Below are 19,577 nucleotides of genomic sequence, written 5' to 3'. Positions count from 1 at the left end.
AGAATGAAGAGTTAGTGTTTAATGGGTATGGATTTTCTGTATGGGGTGATGGAAAACATTTGGAAGCAGATGGTGGTGATGACTGTACAACATTGTGAATGTAATTAATGCCTCTGACTTGTATATTTAAAAATGGTTAGAATGGCATATTTTATGTTATATATTTTATAACAATAAATTTTTTTTTTTTTTTCAGAAAGTTAAATTCGTATTTAAAGATGTGATTCTAGTAGCCTGGAGCTTGCAGTGAAATTTTTCTAATAAATTATTACCAGAAGAGTTCCTTTAAAAAAAAAGAATGCCTGGGATTACTGCAGTCTCTTCGGCATTTCCTTCCCACTAGAAAAAGTCAAGGAGGCAGTGCCTGTGGCTCAAAAGAGTAGGGCACCAGCCCCATATGCTGGAGGTGGCGGGTTCATACCCAGCCCCAGCCAAAAAAACAAAAAAAAGAAAGAAAAAGAAAAAGTCAAGGAAACAACCAGCAGGAAAAGAACAGGAGGTGGAGCACGGGAGAAAAGAACAGGAGGTGGAGCACGGGAGGCTGTCTGCGGTGGGGGTGTGTAGAGGCCTCGCCCTTCAGCTTCTGACTGACAGCTAAGGACCTGCGTGTGAGCTCCTTGCCCCGCGCCCCATCGTGTCCCTCTTCCCCTTTTGTCTTTGCACCCCTTTGTCTTCTTCCAGTTGTGCCCACTGGGATAAGCAGTGGCCTCTATCTTCCTAGATCAGTATGCATCCCTTTTTTTTTTTTTTGAGACAGTCTCACTATGTCACCCTGGGTAGAGTGCTGTGACGTCACAGCTCACAGCAACCTCAAACTCTTGGGCTTAAGCAATTCTCTTGCCTCAGCCTCCCAAGTAGCTGGGACTACATGCGCCCGCCACAACGCCCAGCTATTTTTTGTTGCAGTTGTCATTGTTTTTAGCTGGCCTGAGCCGGGTTCGAACCTGCCACCCTAGGTGTATGTGGCTGGTGCTGTAACCACTGTGCTATGGGCGCAGAGCCTATGCATCCCTTTTTTAAAAATAAAAATAATCTCTTCTCTCTTGTCATTTTCTCCTTGTCTGACTGTTAAACACTAGCAATCATGTGAGAATTGGATTCTCATGAAAGACAAGTCAGGAAGGCCAAGGCAATTTCCAAAGCCTCTCTCTCATTTATCCTCAAACCTGGTCTAGTTTCGCCTATAAATTATCTCACTGCTTACAGACACACTTTTAAAAGGGGTATAATGTGGAGGAAATAAAAGGATTCATTTCTATTTATGAATCAGCTAGAAATGAAGTGCTCATTATAATCATCATAACAGATTTTTTCCAGAAGCTACGTGAACTTAAACTGGACTCAGTGTGCCTTCTTTTTTTTTTTTTTTAGAGACAAAGTCTCACTTTATTACCCTCGGTAGAGTGCCGTGGCATGACAGCTCACAGCAACCTCCAACTCCTGGGCTTAGGTGATTCTCTTCCTCAGCCTCCCGAGTAGCTGGGACTACAGGCACCCGCCACAACGCCCGGCTATTTTTTGGTTGTAGTTTGGCCGGGGCTGGGTTTGAACCCGCCACCCTCAGTATATGGGGCTGGCGCCCTGCTCACTGAGCCACAGGTGCCGCTCTCAGTGTGCCTTCTTTGCTTATTTCATCCCTATAATTTCAGTGCCTATTACCAGCCTGTCTTTTTTTTCTGCATTTGATCTTTCACTTCCCCTCTGTTGCCTCCACATAGTCACCTTAGTGCCCTCAAGGTCAGTGGATACAAGTAGCAGGGCAAGGCAGCAAGGCAAGGCAATGCAGCAGAAAACTGTGCTTGGAGTCACAAGACCTGGGCTCTAGTTCTTGCTATGCTTCCAACTTGCCTGACACTGATGGAGTCACTTGATGTCTTTAGATTTAATTTTCTCATATTCAAATGAGGGGATGCCACAAGATAACTGCCGAAGTGGCTTAGTAGCACAAAGAAGGGTTTATTGGTGTTTTCTAGAATGTGAAGTTGAGGGCAGGGAAGTATACAGATATAGCTGAGGATTTTGCGTGGTGAATGGTAGAGGAAAAGTATATTGGTCACAAGCTGGGCTATGCCTTAGTGTTCATAGCCTCTGGCTGGAGGGGGACAAGGCTGCTGAGTGGGGCAGAAAGAGTTAGTTTCCACTCCCCTGAAGCTTTGGGTTACTGTCCACACTATCTTTCCTCTCAGGGTTTGAGTTAGGGTGAAGTAAGAATCAACATTAGTTGGCACTAAAAGACTTAAGGAGAAGATACTATGGTGGATATTCATAAGATGTTTTTTGGGAAATCAAGACTGTAGAGTTTGAAGGTTCAGAAATTTAGCTTTGCAGGTCTAAATACTTGGTTTGGCTCAGGAAAACCTTATTCTGTTAACTAAACTGCCCAGAGAAGAAACAGAGATCAGGCCAGTTTACATTGAGAAGAGTAACTAAAGAGAACTAAAATGATGATAGCTGGCCATTACACTTCTAAGTGGAAAAATCTACAAAGGAAACTCAAAATTCATCTCAGAACACTGGTCAGTGAAAAGAGAATGAAATCAGAAGAAACTGGATGCCTACTGAATCACTGCCACAGAAATACGTCCTGAGAAATGGACCAGAACCTGTTCTGCATTAGATAAGTTTGAATGCTTTTTGTTAACCATTCCTTTCCTGCATTTCACATTAATCTCACACTTCTAACTGCTGTAACTATCTTCCTTTTCTCTTTCCTAGTTCTTCATCCTTTCAGGGCAGTGTACCTGTTGCTAGCTGTCTTGATGTTTCAAATACTCATCTGCCTCCCCATAAAGATGGTGCCCTTTCCTCTAAATAAACCATTAACTAAATAATATTCAAGGATGTCAGCGAGAGCTCTTGATAGTTTCTAGTAAGTGGTTGCAGAACATGGACTTCTGGAGGCTGGCAGCAAGAACACCTCGTTACAAATGCCATCTCTTCACAGAACGCTTATAGATTGCGTTCCATCTCACAAGCAGAGGGTTTTGGCAGCCTTTGTGCTATAGGAGAAACTAGGGCAGCTAAGTCATTGCAACTCAAACCACCGGATGTTACTAGCTAGCAAACAGTCAAGCTGTGGTGCCTTTTCATAGTCCAAGATCCTCAGATAGATCCACAGGATATGAGTCAGAGCAGTTGGAAGCAACAAATATTTAACTAGCTGGTGAGCTGTCAAACAGGGAGCACTTGGGATGGGATGACAGCAGATTACAAGCCAAGTGCTTGACAGCTGGTCCTGAGAGTTGGCTAATTCATATTTGCTTCCAGTATCTCTGAATTACAAAGTCATAATTAAACGCTAGCAAGCAGAACGATTCCCCTCTCAGATCTTGATGTTACTATGCAGACCAGTTGCTGGTACTGGAATTTTGGCCTCCCCTATTTGATGACGCTAACTGATTGATGGTTGGGATTCCCGTTCCTAACTGAAGGATGTCCACATGGAGCATGAAGTCACCCCAGAGCAGGGCTGCATTTCCATAGCCTATTCCTTTTTGTATATCTATCAAATGCAACAAATGATACTAACATTTATTAACAGAAGGATACAGATGATGATGGTTGCTGCTGTGAAGAGTCAAGAAGGGAAGCTGCCTGAACAATTGGTTGACATGCAATTGGGTGATTTCTATTAGATTGGAATGGGAGAGAGTTTGTAGAAACAGGCTTAATTGGCACTTAAAAATCTGGTACCATCTGGCTTTTTGAAAAGTCTAAGCAGAATCTGAGTTGTGTCAGGTCCCTAATTTACTCTCTGGCTTAGTCTATGACTGGACATTTCAAAAGCAGAAAACAAACACATACTGAGTGGTTGTGATATAATGTCAGAAGCTATGTTACATAAAACCATTCACTGCAAAAGATGAACAGAAGAGTTCTGTAGTGATAGGAGCCCAAATGCCCACTTGGAATCAGAGAGTCCTAGAACTGGAAGAAATCTCAGAGGAAACATGAAATCCAGAGAAGTCAAACAATTTGCTCAGGGTCACAAAGCCAGATGGTAACAACTAGGTCTAGAATTTAACCCAACGCTCTTTCCTTATAGGTGGCGCACTTTAAAGAGAAAGTTCAGATAAAAGAAGAGCCAACGGGGGATACTTGGGGATGAATAACTGAATAGCTGAGTATTGAGGAGCCAGCTTTATAGCCTTGACCATGGACCTGACTGTCCTCTGCAGTGGAAGACATTGAGCATTCCCCAGGAACTCATACTGACAATTTTAGGGACAACTTAAAAGGTGTGTTTAACAGTAATCCAGTGAGAAGCATGTGTAAAAAGAGGGCCTGGGAGTTTTCTTTACAGCTGCCTCTGATGCAGAGATATAGCTTTGGGCAGCATGACCCAGTTAGGGGCTGCCTGTCTCTTCCTAATGCAAAGGTGTTCAGAAAGGTGACATGACAAATTGGGCTGATAGTCTCTTAGCTGTACGGTCTTGTGATTATTCCTGCCTTACTGGACTGCAGTGGAGAAAATCAAAAGTTGGCTTGTGACTGCCAAGGTTAAGTGGAGGGAGACAATTCCGCAGGAAAGATTGTAATGCAGGTATCTTGGTTTCTTAAGTCCTTGACAGCTTTGGGTAGAACAAGGGAAAGGATATTTCCTTAAAGAGCATTTGTCCTGTCTTTTGTATCTTCTTCCAAGATACTTTTCCTGATGCAACATGCACATTTCAACCTGCTTCTAGGGTGTACTGGTGAGTCACGGTGAAGAATGAAAAACTCTCACTCAACAGGGGTTATTAATTCAGTGCAGTGCGATTTACTCCCTACTCTGATTCTGGTATAGCCTCACACGAGGCTCACACCTTTATCTTGACTCAGATATTCCTCTCTGCTAACTCTTGATCTTTTAGATAAAGACTGACTCTTCTAGCCAATTGTCAACTAATGAATCCCCAAACCCACCTATGACCTGTAAGCCCCTATTTCGGGAATATCCTGCCTTTTTGGGTCAAGCCAATGTACGTCTTCCACGTATTGCTTTATGACTTTACCTGTAAAATTCCTGTCTCCCTGAAATGTATAAAACCAAACTGTAACCCTATCACTGCAAGTCCACTTGTTCAAAGCTTCTTGGATATGGCTCCAGGTCATGGACCTCAAATTTGGCTCAGAATAAACCTCTTCAAATTATTTCAGAGTCTGGATTTTTCTTTCTTTCTTTTTTTTTTTTTTTTGTAGAGACAGAGTCTCACTGTACGGCCCTTGGGTAGAGTGCCATGACGTCACACGGCTCACAGCAACCTCCAGCTCTTGGGCTTACGCGATTCTCTTGCCTCAGCCTCCCGAAGAGTCTGGATTTTTCATCCACAAATGCTTAATTTGGTATGAACTGATCTGGCAGTAAGATTTATTGCCATTATGCAGTATTTTATCCGGCTTTCTTTTCTTTTTTTTTTTTTTTTTCAACTAGTACCTTTATATTTATTTGCAGTCTTTTTAAAGAGAAATGAATATTTATATAAAAAGCTGAAGACCCGTTTAACCAATACCCATCCCCCTCCCACACTCATTCCCTTCCCTTCTTGACTCTTCACAGCAGCAACCATCATCATCTGTATCCTTCTGTTAATAAATGTTAGTATCATTTGTTGCATTTGACAGATATACAGTATTCTGTCAAGAATTTTCCATTTTGTTCCATTTCTGTCTACTACATATCAAGGTGTGATTAATATCCTGTTTTAAGGCCAGTTATCCCCCATATAACTACAGGGAGAAAAATGTCACGTTTCATATTCAAGAGAAGGGCACAATCTCCAAAACATCATAATTTACCAAAGGACTTTATTTTCAGTCTCAGAATGGTCAACTCTTTGCCAAAGGCAATTGGGAAGAAACAGCCTAGAGTCTGTCTTCCCTAAGGTATAAACATGGTTCAAAATGGCGAACCTACAGTGCTTCCTGCTCATACCTATGATTCCAGCACTCTAGGGAGCTGAAGCAAGAGGATTGCTTGCAGTTAGGAGTTTAAGACCAGCCCGAGCAAGAGAGAGAGACACACACACACTAAAAAAGAAAAAAAAAATAGAAAAAATTAGCTGGGCATGATGGCACATTTCTATAGTCCCAGCTACTTGGGAGGATGAAGCAAGAGGATGGCTTGAGATCAGGAGTTTGAGGTTGCAATGAGCTATGATGACATCACTGCACTCTGGCTGCGGTGTCAGAGCAAGACTCTGTCTCAAAAACAAAAAATAATTGTTCTAGGCTCTGAGTAGGGCACAGAGACATAGAAAGCATTTACAGTCTAGTAGAAAATTCCCCCTTGAATACTAAGGCTACTAGAAATATCCCAGGAACAGATAACTTAATGATATTCTCAGGAACAGATAACTTAATGACCCCAAGAATTTTTGGGTGAATTATAAAACTTAGGAGAAGCTAAAAGCTTCAATCCTTATTAATAAGTACAAACAACTTAGAACTTCTAAGCTAATAAAAAGGACCTAAAAATGCAACAAAGCTTCGACACACCAGTGAGTGGAGGTGGTGAAGAACATCTTGATCATTAGAATACACCTGTATCCTGTATTTCCATGTTGAGAAATAGACAGCTTAGTTTAATCTGTTCTGAGGTATTCTTTAAAGGGATAGCAGCTTTCCTTCATAAATGATTTTATTTAAGTGAGTATTTGGGCTTTTGTGTATTGATATCTTCACTGAAATGTAACATATAATTTGAAAAGTGAAGAACACAGATGTGTCTGCTAAGATGTTCCAAAGTGGGATAAGAAGCTAGATTGGACAATTCTAAGGATCTGTTACTGCAAGTAAGTACTACCAACCTTACAATATATTTCAGCTGTAGAACCTGCTCCTGAACAGAACAGATAACTACAGAGGGAAAAAAATGTCATGTTTCATATTCAAGAGAAGGGCACTATCTCCCAAACATCATAATTTACCAAAAGGACTTTATTTGCACCCTCAGGATGGTCAACTCTTTGCCAAAGGCAACTGGGAGGAAACAGCCTAGAGTCTGTCTCCCCTAAGGTATAAGAAACATGGTTCAAAATGGCGAACCTACAGTGCTTCCTGGATTATGCTTTGGCAAAGATTTTCAAACTCCAACAGAATTTTGGAATACACTGAGAAGCAACTTGATGGTGTGGGAAGAATGTGGACTTCAGGATTAGAGTGACCCCTGGCTTTACCCCTGCTTAGCTGGGTAATCATGGGAAAAAGCTGCTTAATTTTATTCCTAATCCATAAAATAGGAATAATACCACCTACTTTTCAGGTTTTAAGGATTCAGAGATAATATATGTAAACCACTAGTGCTGTGCCTGGCGTGTAGAAGCTACTATGAAATGACAGTTGCTATCAGTGTTACAGATGTGTGATGGCCTCATAGTCCTCAAAAAGGCAGGATTGAGCTTCTTGAGGATGGACCCTTTGCCCAGCACAGTAACTGTGCTGTTGGCTGAATAAATGTTTGAGCCACATTAAACATGAGCCAATAATTAAAAATGGCCAAGAAGAACCGACAAACTGTGGTATATTCATACAATGGATTATTACTTGTCATAAAGAAGGATTAAACTACTGATACAATATAGATGGATCTCAGAAACATTATGTTGAAAGAAATCTTAAAAGGAGAGTATATTGCATAATTCCATTTGTATAAAATTCTAGAACAAGCAAAATTAATCTATAGTAGAAAAATATATAGAATAAAGGTTGTGGGGGCAGAAACTGACTAAAATGAGGCACAAGGGAACTTTAAACAAATACTGAACGTTAGTCAACATTTGTGCTGAAGTATTTAGAAGTACACTTACATCTGCATTTTGAACACATCAAAAAGTAAGATTACTGATTAGAAAGATAAAAAAAAGAAAAAAGAAAGATGAAAATATACAGATATATGAACAAGCAAATATACTAAAATGTCAGCTGAGCTGTAAACATGAATGTTATTCAAATAATTAATCTAACTATTCTGAATATTTAAACATTTTCATAATAAAATGTTTGGGAAAAAATAACCTTTCACATTGCTCTCTCACATTGTATAAGTTATAAGCGAATTTATATGAAGTAAACCAATAGGAGGTGCTATTCTCAGTCATGATGCTAATTAATTAATTACAGACAGAGTCTTACTTAGTCGCCTGGGTAGAATGCCATGGCATCAGCCTAGCTCACAGTAACCTCAAACTCCTAGGCTCAAGTGATCCTCTTGTCTCAGCCTCCCAAGTAGCTGGGACTACAGGCGACCGCCACAAAACCTGGCTAGATTTTTATTTTTATTTATTATTTTTATATTTTAATTTTTTGGAGACAGAGTCCCACTTTGTCACCCTTGGTAGACTGCTGTGGTGTCACAGCTCACAGCAACCTCAAACTCTTGGGCTCAAGAGACTCTCTTGCCTCAGCCTCCCATGTAGCTGGGACTACAGGCGCCCACTACAATGCATGGACAAGGTATCACTCTGGCTCAGACTGGTCTTAAACCTGTGAATTCAGGCAATCCACCTGCCTTGGAGTGCTAGGATTACAGGAATGAGCCACCTAGTTTCTCTATTTTTAGTATAGACAGGGTCTTGATCTTGCTCAGGCTGGTCTCGAACTTCTGAACTCAAGAAATCCTCCTGCCTCAGCTTCCCAGAGTGCAAGGATTACAGGCGTGAGCCACCACACCTGGCCTGTTTCTTTAGAGACAGAGTTTGACATTGTTGCCCTCAGTACAGTGCCATGGCATCATAGCTCGCAGCAACCTCAAACTCTGGGGCTCAAGCAATTCTCTTGTCTCAGCCTCCCAAGTAGCTAGAATTACAGGGTGTGGCACACACACACACACATATATATACACATATATATATAAACACACATGTGCATATATGACTCTGGCTCAGATGAGGGGAGTCTGTGCAGTTTCATGCTTCAGTTTCAGCTTGGCTGCCTATTTTCTTTTCTTTTCTTTTAGAGACAGAGTCTCACTTTGTCGCCCTTGGTAGAGTGCTATGGCGTCATAGCTCACAGCAACCTTCAGCTCTTGGGCTTAGGCGATTCTCTTGCTTCAGCCTCCCGAGTAGCTGGGACCACAGGCTCGCCCACCACAACGTCCAGCTATTTTTTGTTGCAGTTTGGCCAGGGTCGGGTTTGAACCCGCCACCCTCAGTATATGGGGCTGGCGCCCTACTCACTGAGCCACAGGAACCGCCCTAGAAGCCTATTTTCAAGGCTAATCATTTAAAGATGGGCACATGCCCTGACTAGAACCTTTAGCACAAGAAAATTTATTTTCTGAGCCTGGCATCTGAGGGTGAAATTCAAGGCTCATAAACATCAACAAAACAAAACAAAGTCAAGAAAAACTAATATTTTACTGTTAAGGAGAGATAGTTACCTATTATAGATTATAGATTCAATGTTTACACCTTCAGAAAAAAATTCTTGTGTTTCATTACCTTTATCAAGAGATGCTCCAGCCATGTGGTAAAAGCTCAATGCAGTGTCTACATCATTAATATTTTTTAGAAAAGTAAAGAAGTTCTCTACTTCCTGAAATGTCAGACCCTGAAAGAGGAAAGACAGTAAGGTAGCTGTGACAAAAAGCAGCACAAATGCAGAAAATTAGGCAATTATTCATGTCTATAAATCAGAAATTTATGCCCATGTCTCAAATAGAAACTGAATATATTAGTCAAGGAATGCCAAATTTGTATAAAACAAAACTCTAATTTTACCCTAAGAAAGGCAAACTGGCTAACTGTGTCCTTCACAGGCAAAATCTGACAAAGTTGCTTACAATGATGGCTGAATATCTTCTATGAAAATAATTCATATGTGCTCTCCAATTAGTCACAGCATTTATGATGACACTTCCTAAATGGCCTGTAGCTACATGATCCATTCTCTATCTTAAGAAGTAGTAAGATCAGAGTGAGGACTTCCATTTTAATTATCTGCTCACAGGCCAGCTAAGCATTTCTGAGGATTAAGCTAATTAAAGAATCACCAAAGTCAGTGATATACAAGGAGAGGGCTTCAATATTTAGCAAAACCCAAGCACTGGGAAAGTTATTTTATCTCAATTTAAAGGCTACTGATGAAGTAATTTTCCACTTACCTTTAATCTGATGAAATTCTTTGAAGAAAGAAATTCTTTTCAAAAGCTATTCAAAGAATGAACAGTTCAATGAAACTCAAATTCTACTTTGTATGATGGCTCAAGAGAAAGTACCCGAGATTCCTTTATAGGGAAGGAAATTTGTCCTATTTGCCTTTCCCCCACTTCTCACACATCATGCTGTGATGGAAATGTAACACAGTTTCTCAGAAGTGAAAATGCTGGGAAATGCCACTAGACACTGAGGTTAACGCCTTTTAACAAAGCATCAGGTGGATTGCAGATGTTGACTGGCTCCTTTTCCAATTTCCATTTCCCTAAACTACAGAGCCCAGGAACCTACATCAGGAACTCAATAATAAGGAATCTTAATACAGACCATCCATAGTTCTTTCCTGGTACTCTCCAAACTGGGTCAATTCCGTCTTTCTCATATTATCAATAAAACTAGAGCTAAAGTACTATTTGTATAATTATGTCACATGATCTTTTATAATTTTTTCTCTTAGAAACATAGAATTTAAAACCTTTTTATAATGGAATATGATGACCATATAGAAAAATACATAAAATATAAATGTACAACTTAAAAGATTTTCTATTCTGATAAATACAAATGTCTATCTTAACCAATAGAACCTCCATTCACGTCAAGGAACAGATGATTATTAGTATCCAGAAGCCTCCTCCCTTCCCCCAACACACTTCTTTCCCATTCCCACCCCACCCCATCCCATCCCAATGATAATCACTATTCTGACTTTTAGGGGATTCATTTCCTTGCCTTTTTTTTTTTTTTTTTGTGGTTTTTGGCTGGGGGTGGGTTTGAACCCGCCACCTCCGGCATGTGGGACCAGCGCCCTACTCCTTGAGCTACAGGCGCTGCCCCCCTTTTTTTTTTTTTTTTGTAGAGACAGAGTCTCACTTTATGGCCCTCGGTAGAGTGCCGTGGCCTCACACAGCTCACAGCAACCTCCAACTCCTGGGCTTAAGCGATTCTCTTGCCTCAGCCTCCCGAGTAGCTGGGACTACAGGTGCCTGCCACAACGCCCGGCTATCTTTTGGTTGCAGTTTGGCCGGGGCCGGGTTTGAACCCACCACCCTCGGCATATGGGGCCGGCGCCCTACCAACTGAGCCACAGGCGCCGCCCATGCCCCCTTTTTTTTTTAAAGATAGCATTACTGGGCGGCGCCTGTGGCTCAGTGAGTGGGGCGCCGGCCCCATATGCCGAGGGTGGAGGGTTCAAACCCAGCCCCGGCCAAACTGCAACAAAAAAATAGCTGGGCGTTGTGGCGGGCGCCTGTAGTCCCAGCTACTCGGGAGGCTGAGGCAGGAGAATCGCCTATGCCCAAGAGTTGGAGGTTGCTGTGAGCTGTGTGACGCCACGGCACTCTACCCGAGGGTGGTACAGTGAGACTCTGTCTCTACAGAAAAAAAAAAAAAAAAGATAGCATTACTAGCACATAAAGCATTCATTCAAACATTTATGGAGTATGTATTAAGGATTAATCCTAAGTGCCATAATTTTGGTAGTGAACTGGAAAGCTTATATTATATACTTTTTCCCTAGTTTGAAGTCATTTTCTTTACCTTGACTTAGGTGTGCCCAGAGTTAGGTCTCATTCCTTACATGAATGCTACAGTATGCTATTCAATGAAAGCTCTAGGCTGGAATCAACCTTATAGAGGAGAATAGCACTGAATTTGAAGCACAGGTTCTACAGTATCACTTTGTGGATAGATACAGTGAGCATTCATTCCCTTCTATCAACAAACATGTAAAGGTGGAGGCAACCAAGTACCTATCAGCAAATGAACTGATAAATAAAATGCAGTATATACATATATAGTGGAATATTATCCAGCCTCTTTTTTTTTTTTTGAGACAGTCTCACTATGTAGCCCTCGGTAGAGTGCCATGGTGTCACAGCTCACAGCAACCTCAACCTCTTGGGCTTAAGCAATTCTCTTGCCTCAGAATCCCAAGTAGCTGGAACTACAGGTGCCCACCACAATAACCCCTGGTTATTTTTTTGTTGCAGTTGTCATTATTGTTTATCAGGCCCAGGGGAGGTTCAAACCCACCTGCCTTGGTGTATGTGGCCAGCACCCTAACCACTGAGCTATGGGCGCTGAGCCTATCCAGCCTTTATAAGGAAGAAAATTCTGATACAAGCTACAACATGAACAGGCTTTGAAGACAATATGCCAAGACAATATGTCTCCAACAAGCTAGAAGGAGACAAATGAAAATACTGTATGACTACACAAATCAAATTAACAAAGTAGAATGAGATTGTTAGGGGCTGGAGAGAAGGAAAATCTAGAATTATTGTTTAATGGGTAAGGAGTTCCAATTTTGGCGGATGAACAAAATTCTGGAGATAGATGGTAGTGATGATTGCAAAACAGTGCATATGTACTTAAAACCACTGAAATGTATGTGGAAAAATGGTTAAGCTTTTTTTCCAACTTGGGCCCGGCAGAATGGCTCCCACAAAGAAGGGTGGCAAGAAGGGCTGTTCTGCCATCAACGAGGTAGTGATTCAAGAATACACCATCATCATTCCCAAGTGCATCCATAGAGTGGGCTTCAAGAAGCATGACACTCGGGCACTCAAAGAGATCCAGAAATTTGCCATGAAAGAGATGGGGACTCCAGATGTACTGCACACTGACAGCAGTCTCAATAAAGCTGTCTGGACCAAAGGCATAAGAAATGTCCCTTACCGTATCTGTGTACGGTTGTCTAGAAAATGTAATGAAGATGGAGATTCACCAAACAGGCTCTATAGTATGGTTACCTATGTACCTGTTATCACTTTCAAAAATCTACAGTCAACGTGGATGAGAATTAATTGGTGATTGTTAGATACATCATATAAAGTTATAAAACCACACACAAAAAGAAAAATGGTTAAAATAGCAAGTTTTATGTTATAGATATTTTAACCCTCATTCCTCCCATGACATGCTGAAGCTATTTTCCTTTTTTAATTAAGGTATGGATTTCCATAGGGGGTAGGGAGTTAGGGGGCTGATTTATTGAAAGGCTTTTTTTAGCCTAAAAGGTTCACATAAAATTCCTAAAACAAAGATCACGGTAGAGAAAACATTTTCTATTCTGATAAACAACCTCTAATGTTTGTTGATTTCTAAAAAAACATAGTGAGGCCAGGCAAAGTAACTCACATGGGTAACCCTAATGCTCTGGGAGCCTGAGGTGGGAGGGTCTCTTGAGGGCAGGAGTTCAAGACCAGCATGAACAAGAGTGAGATCCCAGTTCCTACTAAAAACAGAAAAATTAGCTGAGCGTTGCTACTTGGGAGGCTGAAGCAGGAGGATCACCTTACCTCAGGAGTTTGAGGTTACTGTGATCTATAATGCCACAGCACTCTACTCAGGGTAATAGAGTAAGACTGTCTCAAAAAAAAAAAACAGTGAGAGAAATAAAATTGCATGGGATATGGACTTTGGTTTTATGGTGCTTATAATTTAGATAAAGCCTACTTAAAGAAAAGATGATACCAGTTACAAAATTCTTTATGACTTTTTTTTTTTTTTGAGACAGAGTCTCACTTTGTCGCTCCCCATAGAGTGCTCTGGCATTATAGCTCACAGCAACCTCAAACTCTTGTGTTTGAGTAGCTGGGATTACAGATGCCCACCACAATGTCCAGCTATTTTTTTTGAGGCAGGGTCTTGCTCTAGCTCAGGCAGGTCTCCAACTCATGAGCTTAGGCGATCTGCTCGCCTCAGCCTCACAGAGTACTAGGATTACAGGTGTGAGCCACTGCGCCTGGCCCAGTTACAAAATTCTTAATCCTTGGCAACTAATTCAGTAAAACATCCAAAAAGCATTGGAATAAAGCTAGAATAAAATTATAACATTAGCTTTGTGGCTGATAAAATGGAAAGTGAAAGGATACGCTTACTGCAAGTTGAGTTGTTCAGATCAGAAAGGTATAACTCACACACAGTCTATTGGCAAGTGACTTGAAGTGCAGACATGGTAGTCAAAAGGAAGTATTTTAATCTTAGGCTTGGTATTGAAAGAATTTTCTGACATAAAAAGGGGGCAAGATGGACAAATTATCTTATTCTGTGACCAGTTGTTAAACAAATTGGTTATCTACCTTAGGAAAGATGGTCTAATATAAAAAATTGGGCTCTAGGTGACTACAAAAGAAGATAAGATTAACAGTAGTTTGTGGATAGCAGAGACACTTCAAGTTGTTTAAAAAGGGATTTAGGGCCAGGGTGGTGGTTCATGCCTGTAATCCTAGCACTCTGGGAGGCCAAGTGTGGGGAGGGAAATCCCTTGAACTCAGGAGTTCAAACCAAGAGATTGACCCCATCTCTAATTAGCTGGGTATTGTGGCGGGCATCTGTTGTAGTCCCAGCTACTCAGGAAGTTGAGGAAGGAGGATTGCCTGAGCCCAAGAGTTTGAGGTGCTATGAGGTAGGCTGATGCCACCGCTCTCTAGCCTAGGGAAGCAGAGTGAAACTGCCTCAAAAAAAGAAGTTAACATTAGGAATTTTTTAAGCAAGCAAACACAATAATCTTTTAAAGTTTCAAAAGGCTATTGATAAAACTTTTAAAATGTAGGACAAATATCCTCATGACTTTAGAGGTTAAGACTCAAGGGTTCTTAGATGACACCCAAAACATAATAAAAAAAACCAACACCCCAAAACTGGGAAGTTAGACTTCATCAAAATTAAAATACAGGGCTGGATGTGGTGGCTCATGTCTGTAATCCTAGGACTCTGGGAGGCCAAGACAGGTGGATTGCTTGAGCTCACAAGTTCAAGATCAACCTGAGCAAGAGCAAGACCTCATCTCTAAAACTAGCCGGGTGTTGTGGTGGGCACCTATAGTCCCAGCTACTTGGGAGGCTGAGGCAAGAGGATCACTTGAGCCCAAGAGTTTGAGGTTGCTGTGAGCTATGATGCCACAGCACTCTACTGAGTGAGAGAAGTGAGATTCTGTCCCCCCCAAAATACAGTAGAATATCTGAAAGTTGACCATCCAAGGAACTGTAACAAACTGGTCAACATATGGAGATGATAAATATAAGGAACTAGGGGTATTATACTGACACTTGGTGCATGTCTGGTCTATGAATATTAGGTCAATTTAAGGAGGTGGTCAGTGTAGGGAGGTAGTTAACAATGGAGGTTCTACTGTATTTTGTGCTTCAAAATAACTGAGAAAATAGACAAATCACAAGCTTGGAGAAAATACTTGAAAATCATATTTTTGATAAAGGAAATGCTTCCAGAATTATATAAAGAACTCCAACTTTTTTTTTTAATTTTTGGAGGCAGAGTCTCATTCTGTTGTCCCAGGCTAGAGTGCCAGTGCTGTGGTATCAGCCTACCTCACAGTAACCTCAAATTCCTGGGCTCAAGTGATCCTCTTGCCTCAGCCTCCTAAGTAGCTGAGACTATAGGTAAATGCTACAAAGCTTGGACAAATTTTTTTCTCATTTTAGGAGAAACTAGATCTTGATCTTGTTCTTGCTCAGGCTGGTCTCAAACTCCTGAGCTCAATCAATTTCCCCCCCATCAGCATCCCAAGAGCGCTAGGATTACAGGCATGAGCCATTGTGCCTGGCTAAGAACTCTTATAATTCAATAATGAGAAAAATCACCTGATTTTAAAAAAGATTTCAATAGACATTTTACCAAACAAGATATATGAATGGCTAATAAGTACATTAACCAATACTCACCATCACTAATCATTAGAGAAATACAAAGTAAAATCACAATGAGAGCCAGGCATGCTGGCTCACCCCTGTAATCCTGGCACTCTGGGAGGCCGAGGCGGGTGGACTGCCTGAGCTCAGGAGTTTGAGACCAGCATGAGCAAGAGCGAGATCTCATCTCTAATAATAGTCAGGCATTGTGATAGGTGCCTGTAGTCCCAGATACTTGGAGGCTAAGGCAAGAGAATTGCTTGAGCCCAAGAGTTTGAGGCTGTTGTGAGCTATGATGCCACGGCACTCTACTGAGGGTGACAAACAAACAAACAAAAAAATAAAACCACAATGATAACCACACTGCCCATCAATTAGAATGACGATAATAAAAAAGGAGTCAATAACAAATGTCAGGGAGGATATGGAGAAATTGGAAATCTCATCATTCATGTGGAGATGTAAAATGGTTTGGCCACTTTGCAAAATAGTTTTGCAGTTTCCTAGAAAGTTAAACATATATTTGCCACACCACCCAGGCATTTCACTCCTAGGAGTCTTCACAAGAAAGAAAAACATAGGTCCTCATAAAGACCTGTAGGCAAATGTTCATAGCAGCATTATTGAGAATAGCCCCAAACTGGATATAATCCAAGTGTCAGTCAACTGATAAATGGATAAACAAAATGTAGTATATGCAAACAATGAAATACTGTTTAATATTCAGCAATAAAAGTAATAAGCTATTAATATAAGCTTCAACATCGATAAAGCTTAAAAACACTATGCTAACTAGAAGAACCCAGATAAGAAAGACAACATTATTACATGATTGCATTTATATGAAATGTCCAGAAAAGGCAAGTGTATATATATAGAGAAAGGCGATTTATGGTTGCCTGGGGCTAGGGCAGACATGAGAATTGCTTGAAAACTAGCATAAAGGATCTTTTTGGGGTGACGGAAATGTTCTAAAACTGGATGGCAGTGACAACTACAATAACTCTGTAAATTTTCTAAAAATCATTGAATTTTACAATTAAAATGGGTGACTTTTATGGTATATAAATTACATTTCAAAAGTTGTTTAAAAAAATAAAAAGGAGCTGGAGTAGATGAGAAAAGGGAAATTTAGCTTCTTCTGGAGTCGGCTATAAAGTTAGTACCTAACTTTATATCTGTGGGCCATGGATAAGAGCAAGCACACTGTGACGGATAATTCCCTTGCCCTGTCTTTTAATCAATCATAGCAAACCCATCTGCCAGGAACCAATCTAATTGCCCAAGTTCCCTCCATGGCCCACTGAAAAGATAAGAGTCTCCTTCCTTCTTCCTTATATGTCATGCCTTTCACCAATCTTATCATCTATTCTCTGCTCAAACTCTCTCGCTTGATTTTATTAAAATTTTAATTATTATTTTTGTACCAGGTAATATATGAATATGGTACAAAATGTTACACAGTACAAAACAATTCTTTCTGAACCCTGTCTTCTAGTCTCCTGCCCTGCATGTGATCACTGTTACCATTTGGTACTTTTCAGAGGTATTACTATGCCTGTCCTGTTCTAATAATAAAGGATCTTCCTATTGCAAATCCCAGACTTCTCTTTGCTGCCTGGCAGCAGGGGAAATTATATCACTTCTGTTACTTATATTTCTCTAGGTAGCGAATCTTTCTGAAATATCACCTTCTTTATATCTTTATCCCTCCTGCTCATAAAATGACAGTGATTTCCTACTGTCAACCACATAAACCTTCAAAGTTCTTTAAGGTCTTCCACCATCTGCCTCCATAACTTACACTTCCATCTATCTTACTAAGAGACTTAGGCTGGAGGCTGGCAACACTGGTTTCTTGTTTCCCAGTACTCTTGTGCTTATTCAGATCATGGAGAATAAGATGTGGCAAACAATAGGATGATTAGTAAAAAGATTACAGACTCTGAAATAAAAAGATAGTCCTGGCTTTGAATCATGGTGCTACCTCTTAAAGTAGTGGGTGACCTCAGGGAAATAAGTGAAGCTCAGAAGATTACATTTCATTTGAAAAATGAGAGTTCTATATATTGGGCAGGATTGTTGTGACAATAGGGAAGAAGATATATAAAATGTCTAGCACACAGACGGTCCTCAGTAAGCTGCAGGCTCCTTACTGCCAAACTACTGTCACATCTATTTTATTAAGCTCTGACACGGACTGTCTTCTCTGGTATGTGAGGGATGGGAAATAGGGGAAAGGTTGGGGTATGCAGTATAGGAAACTCATAGTGGGGGGAAAAACAGGAAAATAATGTAGGGGAAAACTCATAAAACTGAATCTCTTAATAGTAATCCACAGCTTAGCTTAGTACTCATTTGGGCAGGGGAGTAAAGCTCTCAGAACTAATTACTAAATTTTTTTTTTTTTTTTTTTAGACAGTCTTACTATGTTGCCCTCGGTAGAGTGCTGTGTTGTCACAGCTCACAGCAACCTCAAACTCCTGGGCTTAATTAAGTGATTCTCTTGCCTCAGCCTCCCTAGTAGCTGGGATACAACTACCGGCTATTTTTTATTTTGTTGTTGTTGCAGTTGTCTTTATTTAGCTGGCCCGGGCAGGTTTCGAACCCGCCAGCCTCTGTGCATGTGGCCGGCGCTGTAACCCCTGAACTATGGACACCGAGCCTAATTACTAATTTTTAAAAAAGAGTTTTACAGCCACATTTCACATGCCTTACTACCTAGTAAGTTTGGTAGGCACCTAATAATGGAGTTAATGAGTTTTTTTTTTTTTTTTTTTGTAGAGACAGAGTCTCACTGTACCACCCTCGGTAGAGTGCCGTGGCATCACACGGCTCACAGCAACCTCTAACTCTTGGGCTTACGCGATTCTCTTGCCTTAGCCTCCCGAGTAGCTGGGACTACAGGCGCCCGCCACAATGCCCGGCTATTTTTTTGTTGCAGTTTGGCCGGGGCTGGGTTTGAACCCGCCACCCTCGGCATATGGGGCCGGCGTCCTACTCACTGAGCCACAGGTGCCGCCCAGGAGTTAATGAGTTTTTTAAGGGCTATGCTAGCAATGTTTCCAGAATCTAATATTCCATGGATGACTCAGTATGGTTCAACTCTCAAATATCTGTGAATATATGAATAAGGTGAGCTCACATGTATATTGCCCACAGATAATATTAAAAATTAATTATATAATAGTTTTTGTGTAGTAGAACTGTTAGATAAGTTACTAATTTTGCTTAACGGTCAGCAGCAGTATTAATAAGTAACAAAGGGCTGTTGCGGATAGAGCTATGACAGGAAATACTTAGCAAAAGCAAATGTTTTTATAACCTCTGCTTATCATAATCCTACTCTGCTTTTCAGGCTGAATTCAAATTGTACCTTTGCCAAGAAATCTTACTTAGTCTTTTCAGTTTGCTCTCATCTTGTTTATCACTGCTCCAAAAAGATCTCTTATCTTTTTTTTTAACATAGTCTCATTATGTCACCCTTGGTAGAGGGCCGTGGCATCACAGCTCACAGCAACCTCAAACTCTTGGGCTTAAGCAATTCTCTTGCCTCAGCCTCCCAAGTAGCTGGTACTACAGGGGCCCAACCACAATGCTGGCTTTTTGTTGTTGTTGTTGTTGTTGTAGTTGTCATTGTTGTTTGGCAGCCCCAGGCTGGGTTTGAACCCGCCAGCTCCAGTGTATGTGGCTGGTGCTCTAGTCACTGAGTTATAGGTGCTGAGCCAAGATCTCTTATCTTTTATATAGTAGAGTACTCAACACATTGTATCTGACTGACACATGCGTA

General features: G+C 40.9%; 1 protein-coding gene across 3 annotated transcripts in view; it reads right to left on the bottom strand.

The window, feature by feature from the left end:
* The window catches only part of MICU1 (mitochondrial calcium uptake 1), a 255,844-nt gene that overhangs the window by 4,488 nt on the left and 231,779 nt on the right, over positions 1-19,577 (bottom strand). For all 3 annotated transcript variants that reach the window (XM_053586212.1, XM_053586213.1, XM_053586210.1), the window contains exon 10: positions 9,420-9,528. In XM_053586212.1, coding sequence (XP_053442187.1) covers positions 9,420-9,528 — 109 coding nt within the window. The remainder of the gene's footprint in view (positions 1-9,419; positions 9,529-19,577) is intronic.

Source organism: Nycticebus coucang, chromosome 3, assembly GCF_027406575.1.
Source record: "Nycticebus coucang isolate mNycCou1 chromosome 3, mNycCou1.pri, whole genome shotgun sequence".
In the NCBI taxonomy this organism is placed as follows: Eukaryota; Metazoa; Chordata; class Mammalia; order Primates; family Lorisidae; genus Nycticebus; species Nycticebus coucang.
The sequence above is the reverse complement of the archived record's forward strand: the minus strand, read 5'-3'. Positions and strand labels throughout refer to the sequence as shown.